This window comes from Hyposmocoma kahamanoa, unplaced genomic scaffold (genome assembly GCF_003589595.1).
Source record: "Hyposmocoma kahamanoa isolate Upper Pololo Valley unplaced genomic scaffold, ASM358959v1 86, whole genome shotgun sequence".
NCBI classification, from domain to species: Eukaryota; Metazoa; Arthropoda; class Insecta; order Lepidoptera; family Cosmopterigidae; genus Hyposmocoma; species Hyposmocoma kahamanoa.
This window is the reverse complement of record NW_020654289.1, coordinates 2,926,660-2,951,379: the sequence shown is the minus strand read 5'-3', so window position 1 is coordinate 2,951,379 and position 24,720 is coordinate 2,926,660. Positions and strand designations below refer to the sequence as shown.

The 24,720-nt window shown below is 37.2% G+C and overlaps 1 protein-coding gene across 1 annotated transcript in view; it reads right to left on the bottom strand.

Annotated features, from left to right (window-relative positions):
- LOC113234853 (acetylcholine receptor subunit beta-like 2) overlaps positions 1-24,720 on the bottom strand; it is a 75,287-nt gene that overhangs the window by 22,952 nt on the left and 27,615 nt on the right. The window contains exon 3 of the mRNA XM_026470375.1: positions 12,962-13,337. Within this exon, the coding sequence (XP_026326160.1) occupies positions 12,962-13,337 (376 nt within the window). The remainder of the gene's footprint in view (positions 1-12,961; positions 13,338-24,720) is intronic.

The window sequence follows — 24,720 nt, the reverse complement described above, 5'->3', positions numbered from 1 at the left end:
TGCACTAGGTTCCTTCGCGTTTGGATACCACTTTCCACTTAACATCAGGTGGAGTGGAGTCATTTGCCTGTCATGTATAAAAAAAAAAAATACTTACTAGTTTATTTGTAAAATACTCCTACTACCAACCTTGTAAGACTATAGGTACTAACACCATAAACAATAAATATTGTTTCATTTTTTACAAGACTTAATAAATTTATCCAAAAAGAAACTTTTAAGTTTTTGTTGTACTGTCTAGTAAGATCAAACGTGCAAGCGCCCTACCCGACGACACCCGCTCCGCACCTGCATATTGCATTTTTTTTTATAATATCAAGTCCCCGGGACGAACCCAATAATGCTCATATTACTGCAGAAATGGGTAATATGACAGTACCTCCCTTCAAGGCGCGCAATGTATTCGCGTGTCTTGTGTTGGATTTATCCACGGAAGAAACTTATGTCGTCTGTGGATACATCCAACAAAAGACCTAGAACCTTGAACGCCCCGCTGAACGTACAATCCAGTGCACGTCAAGCTTGACACTTTGTACTTTGGACCGTTCTTATCCTAAGCGGCATAGAGTTGGATTTAAGTCTTGAGTGTCAAGCTTGACGTGCTCTTGACCCTGTACCACCGTGCACCGTTGCGAATTTGTGGCCTAACAGTACGTTATACGAAATTCAAAAATTTAAAAACATATATAAATAATTTCAGAGAAAATGCAATGTACAAAAAATTTATACTAGTCTGATAGATTAAAACATATTGCTGTCCCTCTTCAACTTATAATGCGTGAAAGTGATGACACTATTTTTTACTATCAAAATTGTTCTATGCAAGATGGCGGCATTTTTTTTAAAGGTCTTCTGGCTATTGGCTATATTCACTAGTGAACAATTGGTCTCTTAAGAAATACCTAAATGTTCAAAAAACTGAAATACGTCCACTTTTGAACATAAAACAACCGGCGAACGGCAAAACAGAGGACATTAAATATATCAATGCAAATTTCGTGCTATTCCAATTAAAATAAGGTATGAATTTAATTAAATGCTCTGAGACGCAGAGAGAAGTACGCTGCGACGCTCCGAGGTCGGTTTCAGCGTATTAGAACTTAAACCCATTTCAATTGTAATAGCCTGCCCATCTGCCGGCTTGAGCTGGCAGTAATAGAACTACTGAAGTGTTGCTACCGCACCGCCACACGCAGATTATAAAAAAACTTCAATTTATAACATGAGAACAGAACACCGTGACCTGAAATAGATGTTCCCGAACCCTCCCCAACAATTCCACTTCAAATATTCGACGGGCTGTTAGCAGATGACGCATTAAAATATTATGTTGGATGATTGCTCGTTGAATTGATGAGCGAATGTGCAGCGTTTAGATATCAGCAGAGCAGTCAAATTCACAGAAATTCTCAGCACCTGTTCGCTTCAGATTGTATGCTTTCATTTGTACGTGCAACAGATGACATATTAAAATATTATGTTAGGAGATTGCTTGTTCATACGTAGAGCGAATGACTTGTTGCTTAGTGGGCATGCTACGTGTGCCAATAGTACGTGGAGTTCCTTATACTTGAGCTCAATCGGCCATTTCTGCATTGTACGTTATATGGTGGTGTCAATTATCTCCTAATACCTCGACAATCGTAGAAAATAGTAGTTTGTGTGACTGTTAAATAATGAAGGGCATTGACATACGAGAGAGGGTTTATGACACGAGCCGACAGGCGAGTTTCATAAAAACATCTCACGAGTGTTTTAATGTACAGTTACATGCACTGCTTTATCTACACACATATTATAAGCTCTCTGTGATGTGTTCAGGAACCGCATCTTACGACAGACGATATGGCGGCAAATAATTTTTTTTCTCACGCATGTCACACAACCGTAGTTTTTATTTTTAATTCATAGACAAACTAGAACCAGCTCCAACGATCATACCGTTTGATATCAAGTAACGTGTGAAATTGTCAAAATTATTTGCCATTGACATTTCATTTCGAATAAAACTTCATCTCGACTCAAATTGTTTTGTTTTTCGGATATGTTCGAAATTTGAATGTAATCATAACATCGAATTCGATGTTATTATGAAGCAATAATAATATTTTCACGGATAAGAAATTTGTTCTAATAGTTTACCTTTGTGCTGGTCGTAATTTGCGGTTTTTGAACACATTATAGAGAGTTTATGATATATGTGTAGTCAATTGCCTTATTTCGCTACTTTGGGGTGCAAAAATGATAGTGGTACCTGTAATACTTATTATCCGTGGTGGTGTGTCATATCATCATTAAGTCTTATTTTACCAAATTTTAAATTTTCTGTTTATAGTGTTATTTCTTGTTACAAGAAACGAAAGTAAACTTTATAGGTATCGCTGCAATATGGTCGGTTTTTTGAGGAGAACAAAGTAAACATCTCGAATTCGTCGTCATTCAGATATCGACCGCTAGATGGCAGCACATTGATTGAAACTTCAATATAAAAGCAAAACGTCATAACTTGCTACAATAGGTAATTGAACGATACGCCAAATTCGCCATGCCAAATACGCCAAAAAAAAAACGATACGGGAAATTCTATAACACAGTTTCGCAGTATCTCAAATCGTACTTGGTAAGACTAAAGATATATTCTAAGTAAGCAAGTCGACATGATACATCACATTTACTTTACGGTTAATTGCCATCATGAAAGACATGCCATAAGGAATTTTATGGTTGGTGCATGTCATCCACTATAATAATATTGCTCGCTGAAACGAATATGAGTAGGGTTTAGAATACTGGTGTTTGTATTCAATTTATGCGTCGTATAGAATGTATGAAGTAGGTTGTAGACAGAAATTTTAGTTGTAAAAACCAGAAAGGTCTAAAAATTACCTCACTTAGGGTCCTTCATTAAAAACTGCTGGAAACGCACTGCGGTTTCCGGCAAATTGTATTGAGTGACCCTTTTGTTACCCCTCGCTGACAGCACACAAAGTATCTCCATACCCAGTGTCTTTGTTTATATTTATGTACATAATCTGTGGTTTCATTTAGTTGTTGTTTTGTTGGGATTTCGTTTTGTAGTTATTATTAATTTTTGTTTTAAGTGTGAATGTTTTCGATTATGTTTTTAACTTTTTGTCCTGTTTTATTTTTTTTTCTTGTGGTGTCATTTGTGATAGTCAAATAAATGTTAAAATCCTTTTCCTTATCTTTCTAAAATGTAGACAGACAATCAACAAGATGGACCGACGATCTCTGAAGGTCGACCTAAAGGCCCACCGCTACGCGATCACCAGGAAGTGAATTTTCGATCTTGTATTGAATTCATCACCTCAAAAACCCCCGTACGCAAAAATTCAGTCGATTCGGAGCACTAATTGATCCGGCCGCCATTTAAAAAAAAATATCGACATGCTTTTAGGACAAACATTGCCAAACTTATTTGATCACTAAGAAGCCCATTTACCTTTGGGCAATATTACATGAGAAAAAAATACAGAAGTCACAAGCATGAAACTCTACAGACCTTATGATACAGGTGTACCTGTGCATGCACGATGCATATTGATGCGATACCTACGGTATATCGAAATGAACAATGTAAATTGTTTTTAAGCCTTATTCCGAACACTTTCATCATCCAAGTTCGTTGTTGTTCGTCCGCATATTACCGAACCACATCATCTCAATGATGTTAAGCCTATGCTAATTTCTTAAGACTTTGAGTTGATTGAGAAATCTTGCGCCATCTCCGCCGAATCTCACGGATAATTGAGCCTCGATTTAAACCTAGGATACAAAGGATTACAATGCGTTATGGTTTGAATATTACATTCAAATAAATAATGTGATATTATAAGGAATATTTTCCGCAATCACAATTCATTATCACAGTAAGCAAGGGATGAATAAAATCAATAGACTTCTATAAAAACTATTCATTATTATTTGCTTCATCATTCACCTACACATTGGCCTAGTAGAGAAAACGCTTTGCTATCTCCTATGTACGTCCCCTTCCTTTCTGCATAAGTTTAGATTATAGCGACCCTCCCTACCGACCCTTAGGGTATATGAGAGGGGCACTACAACCTATGTGTGCACAGGAACCTTCTACGTTAACTAAATAAAACTGCTTTAGTAGCACTAGAGCCCCTCGTGATAGAGTTCGTCCAGGGTAGTACTGCCACGTTGCCTATTTCTGCCGCCAAGCAGTAATATCAGCATTAGTGTGTGACGGTGTGACCTCCTTGATCGTCATCCCACGTTTTTCTTTAAATTCCTCGAATCGAAGTTATATCAGGTAAAAGAACTAATATTAATTGCTATTTCGGTAATTACTCTAGCAAACCATAAAGTTTTTAATGCCTGGGCCTGTCATTTAAAAAAAATAAACAACTTCAAATATACGTTACGACAATTGTGTGTGTTATTGTTTGGGCTGGTAATTTCGGTGTTTATTTATTGAAAACATACCGTAAGTAGCGTGTTTTTTAAGTTTACCCTGAATATACATGTTTATAAACTATACTTGAAGGAGTAATTTCATGGTTAACGTTAAAACCACTCAAACGGAATATTATCATATTTATCCAAGTACACCAAAAATTTCATTAGTGCTTTTTAAGTGCAGGATTTGCGGTGTATTACTGCATTTTATTTGAGATGTTTTTATTGGTAGTACGGAGGGTATTTATTTAGCAATGCAGAATAATAATTTTTATTTATAAAAACTTGTATTTAAACTGAATCCTTTTCTAATTTGCGAAACCAAATAGCCGCCATTTTGCGGTAGGAGGAGCGCATCGCGTGAGCGGATATTATTGTTAAACCTGAATAAATACCTATAAAACTGGACTTTCAACTTTTGAACTACTAAACTTACTAAGATGTATGAAGGCTGCGGAGGCTGCGGAGACTACTACTACATTCCATCCAATAGGACATAACGTCACCAGCACATGACATGACATTACTGCTTGGAGACAAAAATATGGTGGCAGTACTACCCTAGACGATCTCTTTCACAAGGAGCTCTAGTGCTATTAAAATTTTTATTATTACGTATATTTGTCCCAGTGAGCAATAAAGAATATTTGTATTTGTATTATATTTGAAACCTGCATACAATCGATGATTTACAAGCGTTGCAATGATGTTTTAGAGGCAAAACCACAGACATAAATCTAAATATAATAAAATTTAATTTTTTAGATATATCTAATCCCTGTATTTAACTCGTCACGCGTCCTGGAGACGCATGGTCGCTAACTCGAATTTATTCTTTCCAAAATAACGTTTGTTACACTACCCCGAAAATTTTATATAAACCGTTGTTCTTTCAGGATATGTTCGATGTTTATTGCAAAGACACGATTAGGCTCGGTTAGGAGGTTAGGTTAAGTTAGGTTTAAAAGAAAGACATTTTCCTTTCAAAGTTACTTTCGAGGTTATGAAAATTCGAGCAAACGTAATTTCTGGAAAATGTCATTTCGGACTTCTGATAGGTAACCATGGTGTCCCTAGCAATTTTAAAAAACGCCGTATGTCTCTAGACTACGGGACGGATTAAAGAAGACCCGTAGCATATAATAGGTTAATGATAATGATGCTGAATTTTATTGCATACCCAATTCAAGAATCAAGCTTTTGTTTAATTATTTAATCATAATTAAATTCCAAAAAGTAATGATTAAATATGTAATCAACTCAACGATAAGGAGCAAATGTGTGACCTCTCAAAATTGGGGTAAACCGATATTAATAACTCCAGGGGCAACTCCGAAGGGGCGAATACACCTCACACCTGCCTGAATGTGGGATAATAAAACATTCATTCGTTCATCACGTTGAGCCCCTTGAGATCATTCGTTCACATTTCCCCCATGTCGAGTGCCGGATTTAGGTTATTAGCTTTGAACGACATTCCTTCTTCGTGACGCAAATTGTTAGGTGCATTGTCGGTTCTTTATGTTGCTTTTGTGTTTTCAAAAGGATAAAAAAACCCTATTACATTGCGTACATCTTGTTTTATCTTCTTACCTATTCATATTTTATTCTTTTATTGTTTTGTTCTTCATTTGAATGTGGGATTGGGAAAGTCTGAGTGTAGTTTGTATCATCATAGTATTGAATGTATCTGAATGAGGTGTGCGATATAGAAGATCTGTGCGAGTGAGAGAGGAGAACGGTTGAGATTTGAATGAGATGTAAAGACGAAAAGACGATTGCTCTATACCAATTTTTAAGTGAAAAAAACATATATAATTATAGAGTGTTTATCTAAACACACATTCATAAACTCCTCTCTATAATGTGTTCAAAAAATCGCTTCACAATAACATTGAATTCGGTGTTATTATTACATTCAAATTTCGAATATCTCTTAAAAACAAAACAATTTGATTGGACCTCAATTTTAATATCAGTCGAGATGAAGTTTTATTGGAAATGAAATGTCAATAGCAAACAATTTTGACAATTTCACACGTTACTTGATATCTAACGATATGATAGTTGGGGTCGATTCTAGTTTGTCTATGAATTAAAAATAAAAACTACGGTTGTGTGACGTGCGTGAAAAAAGTTTTTATTTACCGCCATTTCGCCAGTCGTAACATGCGGTTCCTGAACACAACACAGAGAGCTTATAATACGTGTGTAGAGAAAGCAGAGTATGTAACTGTACATAATTAGGCAGTAAAACACTCGTGTGATGTGAAATCCACACTCGTATTTCAATGCCTTTCATTATGTAACAATCACTTTAAATTACTATTTTTCTTGTTCACCCATAAGGGCGTAGCAATTACATTTCTGTAGGAGGAGGAGAGCCATGCTACAGAGGTTCTGAGTTCGAATCCAAGTTCGTACCTCTGAGTTTCTCGGAATTAACGTACGAAATTAATTTGACATTTACCATGAGCTCATCGAAGAAGGTTCATGACCCTCGGAAAACGTATTAAATTCCCAACCGTCATTGGGCCTGCGTCTCGGACTATGACCTAAACCCTCGCCTGAGAGGCCACCAGTGCCCATCAGTGGGGCGTATAAATGGGTTGATGATAATAAGCTGAGGGGCTGGCACTGCACCCGTCACCCTGAGACATAAGTTCACAAACCCCGTGTGCCTGTAATTTCACTAGCACCCTTACCCTTCAATATCAGAACGCAGTCATGCTCACGTTACTACTGTAGAGTCTATAGAATCTCAAATGGCTTTGGTTGCTACACCAACCAACCAAACCGTTGGTTGTTGGTTGGTTGGGTTTGGTTGATAACAGTGAAAGTAATTATAACAAACTAGTGGAGTAATTTCACAAAAAATAATTGAATATCAATTCAATAAAATTTAATTAAAACAGTGAAAGTGTTCAAATAATCACTTTGGAAAAAATATATAGTAAAATTGGGGATATACACTGATTTACTATACAGTGTGAAAACTCCATTCCTAAAACTGTTCACGATAGAAAAAAAAAACAAATTTACCTCGAAATTTTACAAGAAAACCGCTGTAATCAATAGGTACTTAACGTATACCAATGATTTTTTTTTAATATCAACTGAACTAAATAATAATAATAATAATAATAATAAATAACGCACACACTCAACATAGCCCCGCACTAGGGAAACCCTGTGTCGCGGGTGCCATGGACACACATATAGACAGCCACAAATTACACCCAAACTCACGAGAGAAATAAATGTAGGCCATACAAACATTTCTCCCGGCCCGGGAATCGAACCTGGGACCTCTGCGTGGCAGTCCGGCATGGTAACCGTTCGGCCACGGAGGCAGTTAAAATAAAATAAAATAGAACACGTATGCTATGGGATATATAAACATTTTTGAAATGGCTCTCATTTAATTTGTAAAGAAATAATTCTGAAATAAAGCCAGTATCCCTACCGCTTAACCCAAGCAAAATAAACAGTATTAATACGGGAAAAAATTGAATTCGAGCTGAAGTAATATCGACAAGTGGCATTACTTCCCTGGACACAAGGAGCTCTACTGCTACTAAAGTCACTCACAATCTTTAACACCGACATGAGACAATCTACCTTACTCACTTGCACCTGTGCACTGCTAATTACTCTGTCTCATAACTCGACGTCGATCGCGTTGACCAGTCTTATAAATTCGAGTAATTGAATCGACTCGGCACATGGTCGTTTTTCATAGGAGCGAAAGAGACAGTTGCTCAGTAGTCAGTATTTTACTATGACAAGGGAATTTAATTTGTTTCATCGGAAAAAATAGTGAGTAAAAATCTTTACATGTAAAGATGGCGGGTTTTTATAGTCACAGTTTTTGGACGATTTAGTATTTGTTTAAAAGTAACATGACATTTTGTCAGGTTTGTTAGGTTCAAGGTTTGTTTGAAAAAACAAATATACGCGATTTAAATCCGGAAAAATAGTTTCATTCCTATGTGTAACAATCGCGAAAACCTAAGAACTCGATATGACATTTTGTGTTTCTTAATTTTGTGTCACTTTTTAAATTAACGGCTTTGTTCAAGAAATGGTTAAAAAAAACTTAAAAATACACACAATATTAGAACAAAAATGACGGGTTGTCGTGGTAACAGTTTTTATGCGATTTAGTTTTTCAATCAAGTTGCACAAGTTTCTTCATTTTTATTGTCATGTTACTAACCTGACGGGAAACTGAACACGCTTTTATAGTAAGATTCAAGTAGGATATTTAACTGCCTCAGTGGCCGAAGGGTTACCGGTTGCTGGACTGCCACGCAAAGGTCCCGGGTTCGATTCCCGGGCCGGGAGAAATATATGTATGTGTCCATGGCACCCGCGACACAGGTGCACACCTGTGTTATTATTATTATATAAAAATTATCATTTTAGGAAATGATAATTTTTGTATGTATATAATAGCAATAACGCGCACACACTCAAAATATATAAGCAATAAATATACTTGAGAAAAAATATTTAGGTATATATTGACTTACAAATAAATGGACGACGGGTCTAATACAAAAACCACGAAAAAAATGTCCCAAGTCAACCTATTTAAACGTAGTGACATGTAAAGGAATATGAAAAAGCTAAAACGTTGAATTTAAATTGTAATGTCACCGCAGTACTGTCTAGTTTTGCTTGCTTCGCTGTCAGTCGAACAAACGAAGACTAAAGCGTGAATGACGCTCTGTATACGATTTTAACGCCCTATAAGTTTGGACACTTTTTAGCGCGGACCCGACGTCCATATAATTGTAAGTCAATGGTATATATAATAATTTTTGATGTAAATTTTAAAACTTACATTACAATCGTTTTAATTGAAGTCATATTATAAAATTGAAGACGTGTGGATAAACGACATAGGTCTAAATTCCACACAAATTTAACAATTAAAACTATTTGAAAAGATCACTATTTTTCATAAAAAAAAAATACTTTGGCAGTGCAATCCGCACAATCCAGACTTACGTAGATATGAGAACACGCGATTGTGTGTCACGCATTTTGAAGTGTTATTTAATTACGTCATTGACAAATACGAGGAATTCGTTGAAATTTTGAATGTAGAAAAGGAGTCTAAAAAACCACATTCCATATCCGATGAATAAGAACAAGCAGTGAAAAATAAACCAGTTCGAGATGCAAGTTTTTTCCATTTTAAAATGTAAATCGGTCGTCTGTATGCAGGATTCTTCCTAAAGTCAATATCGTTATAGTTTCTTACAAGTACAATTTACACAGAAACCAGCGATTCCGTAGAATTCGGTTCCGCAGAAAAGACGTTACGGTTGTATTATCAGACTCGAATTTTGAACATTAAAATTTAACTTGAATATTCACTAAGCTATATTTATTTTGATTAAACATCATAATGTTTTTACTATAATGACAATTATCTATTTTTTGGTGTTCGTTATCGCGGTCTCCTCGATGATAACTGCAACACATGGAAGTCCTCGTCAAAACGATTTTGTAAATTTTGAGGATTTTTTACCTATCTGCCAATTCCACTCTCCCGACCGGAAACTGCGTCTTTTCCGAGTCGAGACGCATAATAGCTATTTACTACTGGCCGATCGGAAATTTATGATATTTCTAATCGGACCAATAGTTGATTTAACTCACAAATTAGAAAGATATAGTAGGAACATTGACTTAACAATTACATGGACGTCTGGTCCGCGTTAAAAAGTGTCCGAACTTGTAAGGCGCTAAAATCGTATACAGAGCGCGACACTCCGCTTTAGTCTTCATTTGTTCTACTGACAGCGCGATACTGCGATGACATTACAATTTAAATTTCGAATAGGTTGACTTGGGACATTTTTTTCGTGGTTTTTGTATTAGACCCGTCGTCCATTTATTTGTAAGTCAATGAGTAGGAATCAGGTTCATCTTCTTGCACAGAAACCCATCTGATTTCGAGAATCAGGACGCAGCTCCATGCCACGATAACATTGGAATTTTCATTGGAATTACATTTACGTGACACGTTTTATTGAAATCTGTTAAGAGTTTTTTATAGATTTTTTCCCGTACTAATACGATTCATTTTGCTTGGATCGAGCGGCAGAAACATTGGCATTGTTTCAGAACTTATTTTTTTACAAGCGATATTAACGCTATTTGAAAAATGTATATCGTATACTATACCTGCAGCGCTGGTGAGCGGAGGGGGTGCGTAGAAATTGAGACGCAGACGGAAAGTGCACAAGGCGTATATTAGATACACGACGAAACAAAAAGGTATGCGGCTAGGGACCCAGCTGTATGTCTCACTATCGTGAAAGCACACAGTTCAGTGCCAAAACCTTAAAAAAGCAGTAATAGGACCGAATCGTCTCAACAACTTGAGTGCCGTTCAGTGCCGTATCAAAGCTGTAGTGGTAGTAAGGATCAACAGTTCAAAACATATGAGATTACTTATACTATTGGAGTTAACAAAACGATAGCGCGTTTCAGAGTACAACTAACGCCATCTAGCGGTGGCGCGATAGAACTATTGGCGGGTTGAGGTTATAGTTGTTACATACCTGTTTTATTTAGTTCAGTTGATATTTAAAAAAAATCATTGGTATAATATGTAAAGTACCTATTGAATAATGAGTCAATGTATACCTGAATTTTACTATATATTTTCTCCAAAATAATTGAAATGAAATGAAATATTTATTCGCAAGCAAACACGGTAAGAAAAGATATTATTATACAAGGTGTCAAGAACACGTGTTGCACCAGATACTGGCACACAAATATTAAAATAAATTGAAGTTAAATAATGTCATAAATTAAAATTATACAATTTGTCAAACAAGCAATGTCGTATAAAATTAAGTCAAAATGCCAATAAATAGCAACAGTAACAACATCATAAATTAAACAATATCAAAGAAGTAAGAACAGCACAAATACAAACAAAGTGTCAAATACAAACAAAATGTCAATTTCTTTTTATTATTAAAAAATCTTTGATATCGTATAAACACAGATCACATAGCAAATCAAATAACTTTTTTTTAAATATTTTGATAGGTAAATCTGCGATAGCTTAGCTTAGCTAGGCAAGGCATTATATATTTGTATGGGCATGTTATAGCAATTCCTGTAAAAGCAAGTAGTCTTATGGGAGGGGCCAGCTATACGGTTTGGATATCTAGTTAAAAAATTACATACTTCACGTTTCCTAGTAAATAAGACCAAGTTTTTTTTAACAAACATGCATACCTCATATACGTACATGGCGGGAAGCGTTAGAAGATTTAGCTTTTTAAAAAACGGTCTACAAGATTCGAGCGGACCTACTCTACATATAGCTCTGACACATTTTTTCTGGATAGCAAATACACGGTTTATCTCTGATTCAACACTTTCACTATTATGTGCAATCAACCGAATCTATTTGCGATGAGGAAAGAGGGTGTAATTCAAGAAACCGGATTCAACCCCTAATTTGCCACCGAAACGAGAAGAGGTGGAATATTCTCTTCAAATTTGAATACCACTATTGAAGTACCCCCTTTTTGAACAAAGAAAGAATCATCGAAATCGATTTCCAAATAAAAAAGAAGAAAAATGTCGCTTAATGAAATAATATTTTTCATGGTTGTATATGTCTATTATGGTTACTTTGAAAAACTTTTCAGAAAAGTTGTCCGTATTCATATTGCGATAATTTATCTACAAAGTAAATATTTAGTTCCCGTAAAGCCGTCAAAGTGAGTTCCAAGATTTGCCGTTTGGATATTTCCGTGCCCCGCTATTCTCGCCAAACTATAAATAAGCTATAGTTAACAATAGTTACCTATTAGTAGTCCGAAATGACATTTTCCAGAATTAACGTTTGCTCGTATTTTCATAACTTCGAAAGTAATTTTGAGAGGAAAGTGTTTTTTTCTTTTAAACCTACCTTAACCTTTTTTTTATCGGGGAGAAATGCTTTATACCCGTGGAGGCTCGAGGGTTATGTGACTGTGTGACTGACCCTCCGATGGAGGGCATACCCACTAAAAACCCCCGGCGCACCCTCTTGGCCGGGTGTTGTGGGCACCGTGGGATCCCGAGGATTCTACCACAACGATGCCCCCGGCCACACTGGCTTCTGCCAAAGTTCCCGCGCTAAAGAGGGGAGGGTCAGACGCTTAACGCATCCCCTCAGACGAGTGAGACCGTGCAATGCGGGCAAGGGATCCCCGTCCCTTGTCCGCTGGCCTCCCTAGGGAATTAGGCGAGCAGCGAACTGCACTCGCCTTCTTCCCCGCCGCCTGCGCCGGAGCGGGTTCGCGTCGACTGCGTCTTCGCGCACCCGTTCCGCGACCTCCTTTTGCGAGATGGCCTCCTCGCAAAAGAAAGCCACTGCCTCACACGATTCCACACCGCTTAGCATGGCAGATATCCCGCTAGGCAGCAAGAGATCTCTCCCTATAGTCGCTACCAGAGTGCGGCGTTGCACACTTCAGCGATTGCACACCTCTAGGGTGTGTTGTGCCGTATCGTCCGCATCGCAGCACTCATGGCAGAACATTGAGGCCTCTCTCTTGGCGACTGTATGCAGGTAGTGCCCGAAGCAGCCGCGCCCGGACAGTACCTGCACAAACTGGTGCGTTAGGAGCCCGTGTCTCCTATCGACCCACTGGTCGAGAACCGGGCGGATCGCCTCTATGATGCGGACACCGTAGGACGAATCCGCCAGGCTCGTTTCCCAGCGGTCGCGCATTCGTTGCGCCGCCATCCGTCGTGTCCCTTTTACCTCTTGAGTGGCAGTGCGTTCGCTCCTGGCCGATCTCTCCATTTTATAGTGGTAGACTTTGGCCAGCACCTCCGCTTGCATTTCCACCGAGGGATACCTGCAAGGGCACACGCAGCAGCCCAGGCCACCGTTATGTACGCCTGACACATCCTAATGGCCACCACCCGTTGAGGCCGGCACCATGTCCCCCCACATTTGGCAGAAGTCGGCCAAGCGCGGCCGCGGCGCCCAACACTCGAGGAGCAAGTTGGCGGAAATGTGCCTCAAATTTCCATCTTCGGTTGACTATAACCGTTTCAAACCTAACTTAACCGAACCTAATCGTGTCTTTGCGTTTCGTTATAATTCGGTTTTCGGTGTAATGAAAATTCGAACAAACGTTATTTCGGAAAAAAAGTTCGAGTTTGTGATAGGTTACCGTTAATAATTTATAACTTTTTTATTGAAATCGACCTCAAAAGTACGTGGAATTACATCTATTTGCCAAATTTTATTGAAATCGATTACAAGAAAGTCGCACAGTTTCTGGTAAAAAAGTCAATTGTCAAAAGTCATTCATCCCCTAGTTTTCCACCCTTCGAGGCAGAACATTTTCAATGGAACATGAACAGGAACATTTTAAATGGGGCAAATACTGCGGTGCTCGCTTTCTAATAAAAAAACAATCACTAAAATCGGTTTACAAATGCCGACCGGAGTAATCACGTGACATATGTATTTGTAAAAGAACACAGTCGAATTGTGGTACTGGTGAAATTACAGGCACATAGGACTTGTCAACTTACGTCTCAGGGTGACGGCGCGGTGATGGTGCCCCTCAGATCTTTGTAATTTAAAGCTCTGTGTGGCACTGTAACTGTTACGAACAGGCGTGTAGTTTACCATCAGGCGTACGAATTGTTTGTCCCGTCACTTGATGTTATAAAAAACGAACTTCTAAAGCTTTGTATTAACTGCCTCCGTGGCCGAACGGTTACCATGCCGGACTGCCACGCAGAGGTCCCAGGTTCGATTCCCGGGCCGGGAGAAATATTTGTATGGCCTACATTTATATCTCGCGTGAGTTTGGGTGTAATTTGTGGTTGTCTATGTGTGTGTCCATGGCACCCGCGACACAGGGTTTCCCTAGTGCGGGGCTATGTTGAGTGTGAGCGTTATTATTATTATTATTATTATTATTGCTTCAATCCTCCTATAATGGAAAGGCAATTTGATACTTGAACCTCAATTATTTAGACCATTGCGTTCTACCTGGTGTCAAAGTATTAATTAACCTATATTAAACTTGCCCATAGAATAAATCACAGCTTACTACTATATTGTCTTTGATAAGCTTCCTTTGTCTTCGACTATATCGGGTGATGATGTCGATAACTTGCAGTATCGAAAATGAAATGTATAACACCATAAATAACCCGCGCTGAAAAGCCTGTTTAATTATAAATCGCTCGGATACTGCCACTAATGGCCAATCGCCACCGCCTCCTCGTTTTCCAGGTCTCGAACCGTAAAATGGCGGTCTCTCTCCTAAACGGGGTTCCACGCGTATCTATTTACATTTTGTAAAATTTACTAAAAAAAGGACAAACATATTTCTGTGTTTGTCCTTTTTGTTATTTGATCTTTTGTTTTTTTTTTTATTTAAAAATAATGATATCTTGTTTTAATGCTTATATTGTATTTATTATACTGTTACTTTTTGTACTATTGTTTTTTTTTATTAGTTTTTATGTTTGTTTATGCGTATTGCATGTGTGTGTTTTGTGATAAATAAACCATTTATCTATATCTATCTATCTATCTAAAAAACAACCATGTTGTAATATGAAGTATAATGATTATTACGATGTTTTGCTATCATGATATTCAATTACTTTTTTGTGAAATTACTCCGCTAGTTTGTTAAAATTTACCTTAACAAACAGATGGCGCCACGCAAAAAAATTCGTTAAAGTAACCAAAAACAAATATCTGCAACAAACTCAGAAAAATTTATAAGGTCCGCTAGTTCGCTCAGAGGCTTAGTTGGCATAGCGTCTGGCATGGTTTGCTGGAAGACGCAGGTTCAAATCCAACCGAATCGAATTCATTTTTCTTTGTGTTCGATCTTCGCCTCAACCATGTCGTTTTACGAAATATTTTTTGTCAAAATATTCAGTAGCAGTAAACCGCCTTGCGAAAGTTCGGCCAGGGTACTGCCCATTTTTGCCGCCAAGTAGTAAAGTGAGCGTTACAGCATTCCGGTTTGGAATGGTTTGGTGAAATTACAGGCACATGTGTCCTGTCAACTTTATTTCACGGGGTATCGGGCACGGAAGCAGTAGTCTTCAAATCTTTGTATTTAAAATTCTGAGTAGCACTACAACTGTTGTGGATAGGCATGTCGCTGGGTTTGCTGGAAGACGTTGGTTCGAAGCCCGTCGGATCGAAGCAATTTTTTCTTAGTCTTATCTTAGTTTTATCTTAGTATTAATAATTATTACAAACTAGTGGAGTAATTTCCCAAAAATAATTCTTAATACACGGAACGAACCAGCGGACCTCACGAATTTTCTATGTGCTTGTTATCGTGTCTTTGTATTTGGTTTTTCAACGACTTACAGCTACCAGCCCTGGCGAGAGATGTCGCTATACACTGTGTTCTAAATTTTTTTTTTCAAGAATAATTGAATATCATGGTGGCCAAAAATTGTGACGTTCATAAAAACTTAAAAATAAATACAATATGAAGTTAATAAAAGTTTTAACATCGACATTGCACCAGTATCAGCAAATATAATGATCACAACGAATCTACTACACCGACGTCTTCATAAATGAAAGGATTTAATGCTATCAATTAGTAGTTCTACAAAGTGCAGGAACCGTCATGTGGACAAACAATTAACTGGCGATAATAAAACCAGTTAGTTACCGGTGAAATGGATCACCATCAAGTAATTCACTTAACTGCCTCTTGTAAAAGTGCAACTAAGTTACGAGGCTCTATACTGACAGCCCTACATGGTATCCGGACCGATCCTTCCACTCTTTACAAACACATAATTCCTTGTATGATTTCCCCGGTGTGAATTTAATTAGGACAAAAAGGTTAAAGAATCAGCATTGCTGATTTTCAGTCTTCACTAGTAGCTATATAAGCAAAACTTTTCAAAACAACTAATGCAAATCCCGTCTGTTCTGTACATATTAATGCTTGCAACATAACATCGTTCGGAACTTAGGGTTGTCACATTATCATTTTATTTATACCTACAGGTTGTAAAGAAAATTTGAAATAATTAAAGTATTCATTACAGTATTCTCGTATCAAATATTGTAGTACTTCATGTTGATATTTTTATACCAGTATCGTTGACTGGTATCTCGATTATAGGAGTATGTTTATGAGATATAATTCTGAATTCGAATTTGGTACTGTTGTTCAAACAACCACAAATACAACAATAAATACGTCTTCTATTTTGATGCAATTTTTTATACACAGAGCGAACGCCTCACTTTTAAAATGAATGGCGCGTGTGACAACCCGCCCTATGCAACGCGAGTGCACCGCGAAATTATGCGAATGTGTGCGTCGTGTGTGCTACATTCATATAGAGATAAAAACAAAAAATCTAAACGTTAATACGTTATTAATTTTATTCACTATGTGCTTAATTGTCTACGATTATTTGAATTTAGATTTTTTTGTACGTAACATGTAACATATATTTGGATGAAACAGCGTGGACTGTGTATAATTTGCATAGTCCTCTGATGATGAGTAATAAACCCTTTTGGCATGCTTTTTATTTTTTATTTTAACTTGAATTAATTTTTATTAATTTATTTTTTATTTATATATTTTGCAAGTCAATTAAGCCCGTTTTATTTTATTTTATTTTATTTATTAGTAGCAGTAGAGTTCCTTGTGAAAGAGTTCGACCAGGGAAGTACTGCCACCTCGCCTATTTCTGCCGCCAAGCAGTAATGTAAGCGTTACTGCATTCCGGTTTGGAAGGGTAAGGGTGCTGGTGAAATTACAGGCACAGGCACTTCTGTTTCAAGGTAACGGGCGCAGTGGCAATGCGCCTAAGATCTTTACGATTTAAAGCTGTTATGAATAGACGTGTCGCTTAGCACCAGGTGCATAATGTGTTCGTTCCGTCGCTTGTTATTACAAAAAATCAATCAACCAATGATTGTGAGGTATATGCATTTAAACTATAAGGGAAGACAATATCCAGTCACACACCACACACTTAATAACTAACACATCGTTCCGTGTGTAGAAGGCATCAGGAAGTCGTAACTCTCTAAGAGCCCGCAGCTTGCAATTGCGTATAAAACACCAAGTTTACAGCTTGTGAACATGGTGGATTATGCGCTTACACAACCAGAGCGGTATCAACTCAAAAACCTTCTTGTAAACTTCAACTGAGCACCGAATTTTAAAGCCAGAGAATACTTGGTGCTCCTCTATTACATTCAAGAACGCATCATACTACACATTTTGGACTTTGGGCCGTTCTTGTTGCAAGAGTTGAATTTAAATTTTAAGTACTGTCATCAGAACGAAAAAGTCACAACTAACATTGTTATCAACATTTATTTATACAATGTTGTTTTTGTATAATGACAAGCTCGTAGTACTATATTACTAACATCTTAAACAACAACTTTTGTTCCATTACTTTTTACAATACTGCCCTCAGAACGAAGTAAGGCACAACTGCTGTACAAAGTACGCACAGTTGTGCCTTTTTTCGTTACGAGAGCAGAATAGTACAATATTGCAGAGGCCGGGAAGTACGGGATTGCTGGATGAGTATGAGTTAGAATGAGTTGTATTAATACGAGTCAAGCAATCCCCGTTCCGGCCGAGACTTGTATAGTGATTTTCTCAAACAATGCGAAGAAATAATAGAAGACTAAAGAGATAAAAAGTAAAAAAAAAATTACTGTAAATTAAAAGTAATATTTGACAATGGTTTTCCAGGCATATTTAATCTCCGCATCTGCTGATCTTCTGATGACGCTATTTATTGTGTAATATAAATATTTATTTTCATTATCGCTGTTCTCACTAAAACTTATTTTCGCGAAGAACATTTCGAAAAAAGACCAGAAAGATGAAAAAGAATACTAAAGCCATTGACTTACAATTATATGGACGTCGGGTCCGCGCTAAAAAGTGTCCGAACTTATAGGGCGTTAAAATCGTATACAGAGCGTCATTCACGCTTTAGTCTTCGTTTGTTCGACTGACAGCGAAGCAAGCAAAATTAGACAGTACTGCGATGACATTACAATTTAAATTCAACGTTTTAGCTTTTTCATATTCCTTTACATGTCACTACGTTTAAACAGGTTGACTTGGGACATTTTTTTCGTGGTTTTTGTATTAGACCCGTCGTCCATATAATTGTAAGTCAATGACTGAAGCATTTTAGTTTATTTTAATGTTTTTTTTTTTTCAAAAATAGCGGTACAGGTAGGTACTTTTAAATCTCGCAATTACGAACTCTTGCCAGTTGGCTGGATGAGTTTTTCTTTTGCCTTTTTAAGTAAATCATTATTAGTAGATTCAAAAATTTAGAGAAGTGGACAGTAATGGATTTTCACACTTACTTTGCTGGCCTTGGCCGGGAAGTAATTATTATTACGGGATTAACTTTCCGTGTTCGTTTTGTGAAAGTAAAGCAAACATTTCCGAGCATGTTTGAGAAAAAGATAATCAATTTACTAAACCTAAACATTTAATTATTTGTTGTTCTATCTGTCATTTTTAACCGGCTTCAAAAAAAGAGGAGGTTGTTAATGCTACTGTACTTTTTGGGTGTTACGCAATTACTCCGACAATTGTGAACCGATTTTGGTGATTTTTTGTTGGAAAGGGTCAAAACTCAGTTGATGGTGACAAGTTAGGGGATGAATACGATTTATTGGATTTCACTCACTTTCCGTTAACTGAATTCAATAAAACTTGGCAAATAGATGTAATACAACAAACTCTTGAGATTTAATTTTTTGTAAAAAATTGAATTATTACCATAAAACTTGTATCAGATGATTTTAATCCAATTTTCCAATAGAGTTTGGAACGTACAATAGTTTATCTATACCCGAACAAATGTTCAAAATTAATGTAATTCGTAAAGAAACACGAAAATTGCGTCAACAAAATGGCGCATTAATTAAAAATTAAAACGTAATGACAACGGAATAACAAGACATCGCAGTAAACCATCAGTGAGAAAGGAAGAAATGAAGCTGGGCCCCTCTCAATAATGAAGTCATTAAGTAAATGTAACTTAATTTGAGTTTGAGAAGGTGACAATACCTTACTGCCGTTGCGTGAGCAGAACTAATTTGTTATAATTACAATACAAAGATCGAACACAAAGAAAAATTTCTTCGACCCAAGAGGACTTGAACCTGTTGTTGAGTAATTTTCCGAAAAATTTCAAACAGTGGAATTTTTTTCGAAAAAATTCTATGAAATTAATATAATAACGCACATTCTCAATATAGCCCCGCACTAGGGAAACCCTGTGTCACGGGTGCTATGGGCACATACATAGACAACCACAAATTACACCCAAACTCACGAAATAAATAAATGTAGGCCATACAAATATTTCTCCCGACCCGGGAATCGAACCTGGGACCTCTGCGTGGCAGTCCAGCATGGTAACAGTTCAACCACGAAGGCAGTTAAATTTGTTATGGTCTACATTTAGAAATATCTTTTGAAGTTTTATTTAGCGTGAATTGTAAAATAAACTTACTTAACAACGAGATTTAAAATTACTTCACAATAGCCAAAAACCTCCAACAACCACACCACGACTTGTTGGCTCCGTAGTTTTCGTTCGTAACATCAACCTTTGACAGGCTTCAACGTCGATGGTGGAAATTAAAGGAAAAATATCCCGAAAAATATTCATTATTTTGAATTTTTTTTTAAATGGACATTTTTCCATGACCCCACACTGCTTGAACCTATGACCACGGTGTACCGTAGCGCTGCTCTGCCAACTGGGCTACAGGTTAAGTTAGCAGCTTTTGCATATACTAACCTTACCTGAACCCACAGGAGGGAGTTCAGCTCGGAAACGCAAAAGACTAATTAGATTTTTGTCTTTCATTTAATTCTTGGCCTAATCTAGGTATTCATATATAATATAGGTATTCTATAGATTTACTCTATTATACACATTGCCGTTGACATATACTTACATCAAAAGTGGTTTATATCACGAAAATCATAAACATAATACGAACAACATGAAACAACAAAAAATGAAACAATTTTTTCGGTTTTAAACAAAACACGCGGATCGAGTTCTTAGGTTTTCGCGATTGTTACACATAGGAAATGAAACTATTTTTCCGGATTTTTCAAACGACTGAAACAAAAGACTGTACCACCTCAGTCAACCGTGACCATGGGACCTGTAAAGGGCCCGAAACGTCGGTTTGTTTGAAAAAACAAATATACGCGATTTAAATCCGGAAAAATAGTTTCATTTCCTATAAAATACGCGTATATTTGTTCTTTTTTGTTTCAAACAAACCAACGTTTCGGGCTCTTCACAGTTGAAAATTTAATTAAAAAAAAATTTCATTTTGACTCCTAATAATTTTATATATTTGTGTACTGACATTTTATTACTTTTTTATTATATTTTAATTTCCAATGATTCATTTGACTGTCTATTTTAATTGATTTGTATGATTCTTAAATTTAAATTTAAGAATCATGACATTCAAACACCATTATGTATTTTGTTAAGAATAAAAGATTAAATTGAAGTGATAAAATTTGAAAAATAAATAGTTCGTATTATTTTTATTACTTTCATGCATTGACTTACAATTATATGGACGTCGGGTCCGCGCTAAAAAGTGTCCGCACTTTTAAGGCGCTAAAATCGTATACAGAGCGCGACTCTTCGCTTTAGTCTTCATTTGTTCTACGGACAGCGCGATACTGCGATGACATTACAATTTAAATTTCGAATAGGTTGACTTGGGACATTTTTTTCGTGGTTTTTGTATTAGACCCGTCGTCCATTTATTTGTAAGTCAATGCTTTCATGTGATAAAAGCAGAAAATACTGCCACCTTACTTATTTCTGCCGCCATGCAGTAATGTGAGAATTGTTGCGTTTCTGTTTTGAAGAGTACGCGGTGCTGCTGGTTAAATTACAGACGCATGGGTCTTGGCAACTTATGTCTCAGGGTCACGGGCGCAGTGGCAGTAACCCTCCGATCTTTACAAACTGTTATGGACAGGCGTATCGCTTACTACAAGGAGCTTGACTAAAAAAAATATCACATGGGCATTATTATACCACGGGAACGAGAAATGTATGTGTAATTATAAATAATTTTCAATATCAAGATGAACGGCCTATTAGCACGGGAATTAATTACACCTTATTCCTTTGGAGTGATCAATAAAACCCGGCTGGTTTTATTATTTTAACAGGAGTATAATGAATGGCTGTATTTCGTTGAGCTCTGAGATTCTATCTTTATATTTATGAAAGCGGTAATATTTTGATCGTAGTCGAAATATACTATACTCGAGCCAAATTCCATGTTGTACCCGCTCCAGTTAAAATTGGGAGCATTACGCTCGAAGTTGTTGACCATTACGTATACCTGGGGCAGACAGTCCAGTTAGGTAAGTCCAACTTTGAGAAAGAGATCTCTCGTCGAATCCAGCTCGGATGGGCAGCGTTCGGGAAACTCCAAAAAATCTTTGCGTCCAAATTACCTCAATGTCTCAAGACGAAAGTCTTTGACCAGTGTGTGTTGCCAGTGATCACATATGGATCAGAAACGTGGTCCCTCACTATGGGCCTCATAAGAAGGCTCAAGGTCACTCAGCGGGCAATGGAGAGAGCGATGCTCGGTATTTCCCTGCGTGATAGAATCAGAAATGAGGAAATCCGTAGGAGAACTAAGGTAACGAAGAATTGCTCAGCTGAAGTGGCAGTGGGCGGGGCACATAGCTAGGAGAACCGATGGCCGTTGGGGCGGAAAGGTTCTTCAATGGCGACCACGCACCTGACGACGCTCAGTGGGTAGGCCCCCCACCAGGTGGACCGACGATCTGGTGGAGGTTGCGGGAAGCCGATGGATGCGGGCAGCGCAGGACCGATCGTCGTGGAGATCGTTGTGGGAGGCCTATGCCCAGCAGTGGGTGTCGTATGGCTTAATGATGATGAGCCAAATACGATATAGAATATGTAATAACAAAACGTTGCAACCAACGACAGCTGATGTAGTGAACATTTTTTTGGACATGCTCATTATTTGGGCTACCTCTGCTCAAGGCCTGCTTGCGTAATTGGAATTTAAATAGGTATAATTGGATTAAATAGAAGTAATACTTACCTAGGCCTTGCGAGGTACCTATTGACACGTATGATTTATGAATAAAGCAACAAAGTTTTTTGATCCCTTTTAATACTTACTGCTAGATAATGGTAGACAAAACAAAATTGTAAGATATTGTTTTATATTAATTTACAACATATCTCATCCAGCATATATTTCCGATTCTGAAGTTGAATTACTATTGTTTTCAAAGGAGATTAGGTACGAGTTAAAGTGCGCTATAGTTTCGAAATAAAAATTAAATGCAGACAGCAGGTTTCATCGCGATGTTTTCCTTTAATACTCAATATATTTATTGTCTTCATATGGTACATAAGGTCTTAAAATTAAAATAATGTTACACATATGATCCCTGTCCTAGGGATAACAACAAGAGCAGAGGCAGGCCGAGGCTTAGATTAGTCACTTCAATTGTTCACTATCAATATATGTATAATAAAAGTATGTCACTAATAAAAAACTCCGATTTAAATTACAATTATATGAATACATAATACAACTTAAGTCAAGATTTATTTATTATGTATTAATTTAATTATTAAAACTTATTACAATATTATATTTTGTCATTAAAGTATTCTCGTTAATTGCAGCAGCTTTTATTAATTAGGTATAATTTCAATTTATTAAGAAAGAGTGAATACTTTTTCTCGTTCTTAATGATTGGCTGGAGACCCTTGAATATCTTTTCCGACATTGAGTGGGGATCTGAGCTGTGTATTTGTAGCTGAGATTGTGGCAGAGGCAATCTATTGCGTGGTCTAAAAGTATGTCCTTGGGGTAGGTCGTCAAGATTGGTGTAGAAGTCAGGGTGCTGTTTCATAAATGTACAAATCTCGAGAATATAAATGGAAACTAAAGTTAAAATTCATTGACTTACAATTATATGGACGTCGGGTCCGCGCTAAAAAGTGTCCGAACATATAGGGCGTTAAAATCGTATACAGAGCGTCATTCACGCTTTAGTCTTCGTTTGTTCGACTGACAGCGAAGCAAGCAAAATTAGACAGTACTGCGATGACATTACAATTTAAATTCAACGTTTTAGCTTTTTCATATTCCTTTACATGTCACTACGTTTAAACAGGTTGACTTGGGACATTTTTTTCGTGGTTTTTGTATTAGACCCGTCGTCCATTTATTTGTAAGTCAATGTTAAAATTTCAAATTTTTTGAAATACAGTCTGCAGCTCTCAGTTCTCTTTTATTAGCGAGAATACGGATGTACTTTTTTTGAATTATAAATACTACTCATGCATACACACTATTTCCCCAAAGGATAATTCCGTAACTTAAGTTGCCGGAAAGCTCATGGTAAATTTTAAATTAAATTGCGCACATCAACCCATGACCTCTGCTCGTTAGGCGGCAAGCCAATTCAGTAGATTACCGCGACATTTTAGCATAGGATAAACAAAAATTTTAAATCCATAAACAAATAATCTCAGTATAGAGTACTAAAAAAACCGACCTTAAATGTTCGTGGACAATGTTATCGGAAAATGCGCAAAACTAAATTCATCCCCTAGTTTGCCACCCTTAGAGATGGAATATTTCCTTCAAATTTATATGGGACCAATACTGAGGACACAAATAAATAAAATAATAAATAACGCACACACTCAACATAGCCCCGCACTAGGGAAACCCTGTGTCGCGGGTGCCATGGACACACACATAGACAACCACAAATTACACCCAAACTCACGAGAGAAATAAATGTAAGCCATACAAACATTTCTCCCGGCCCGGGAATCGAACCTGGGACCTCTGCGTGGCAGTCCGGCATGGTAACCGTTCGGCCACGGAGGCAATGCCGGAGTAATCGCGTAATATCCATACCAAGAAGAAATACAGTTCATTAGAGGGCCTCCTTCGTTTTTATTTTTTTGCCATATAAAATTTCATTTCGCAATTTTGTATGGCAAATTATACAGCGCGCCTAGCGGTTACAAGAAGAAACAAAACTTTGTATAGGAACATTTTACGCGGTTGCTAGCGATAACCGTCACTGTAATCTCATAGTAGAGGCACAGGTCTTAAAGTAGATAATGTACTCTGAGTATGAGAGCAAACCCAGAATA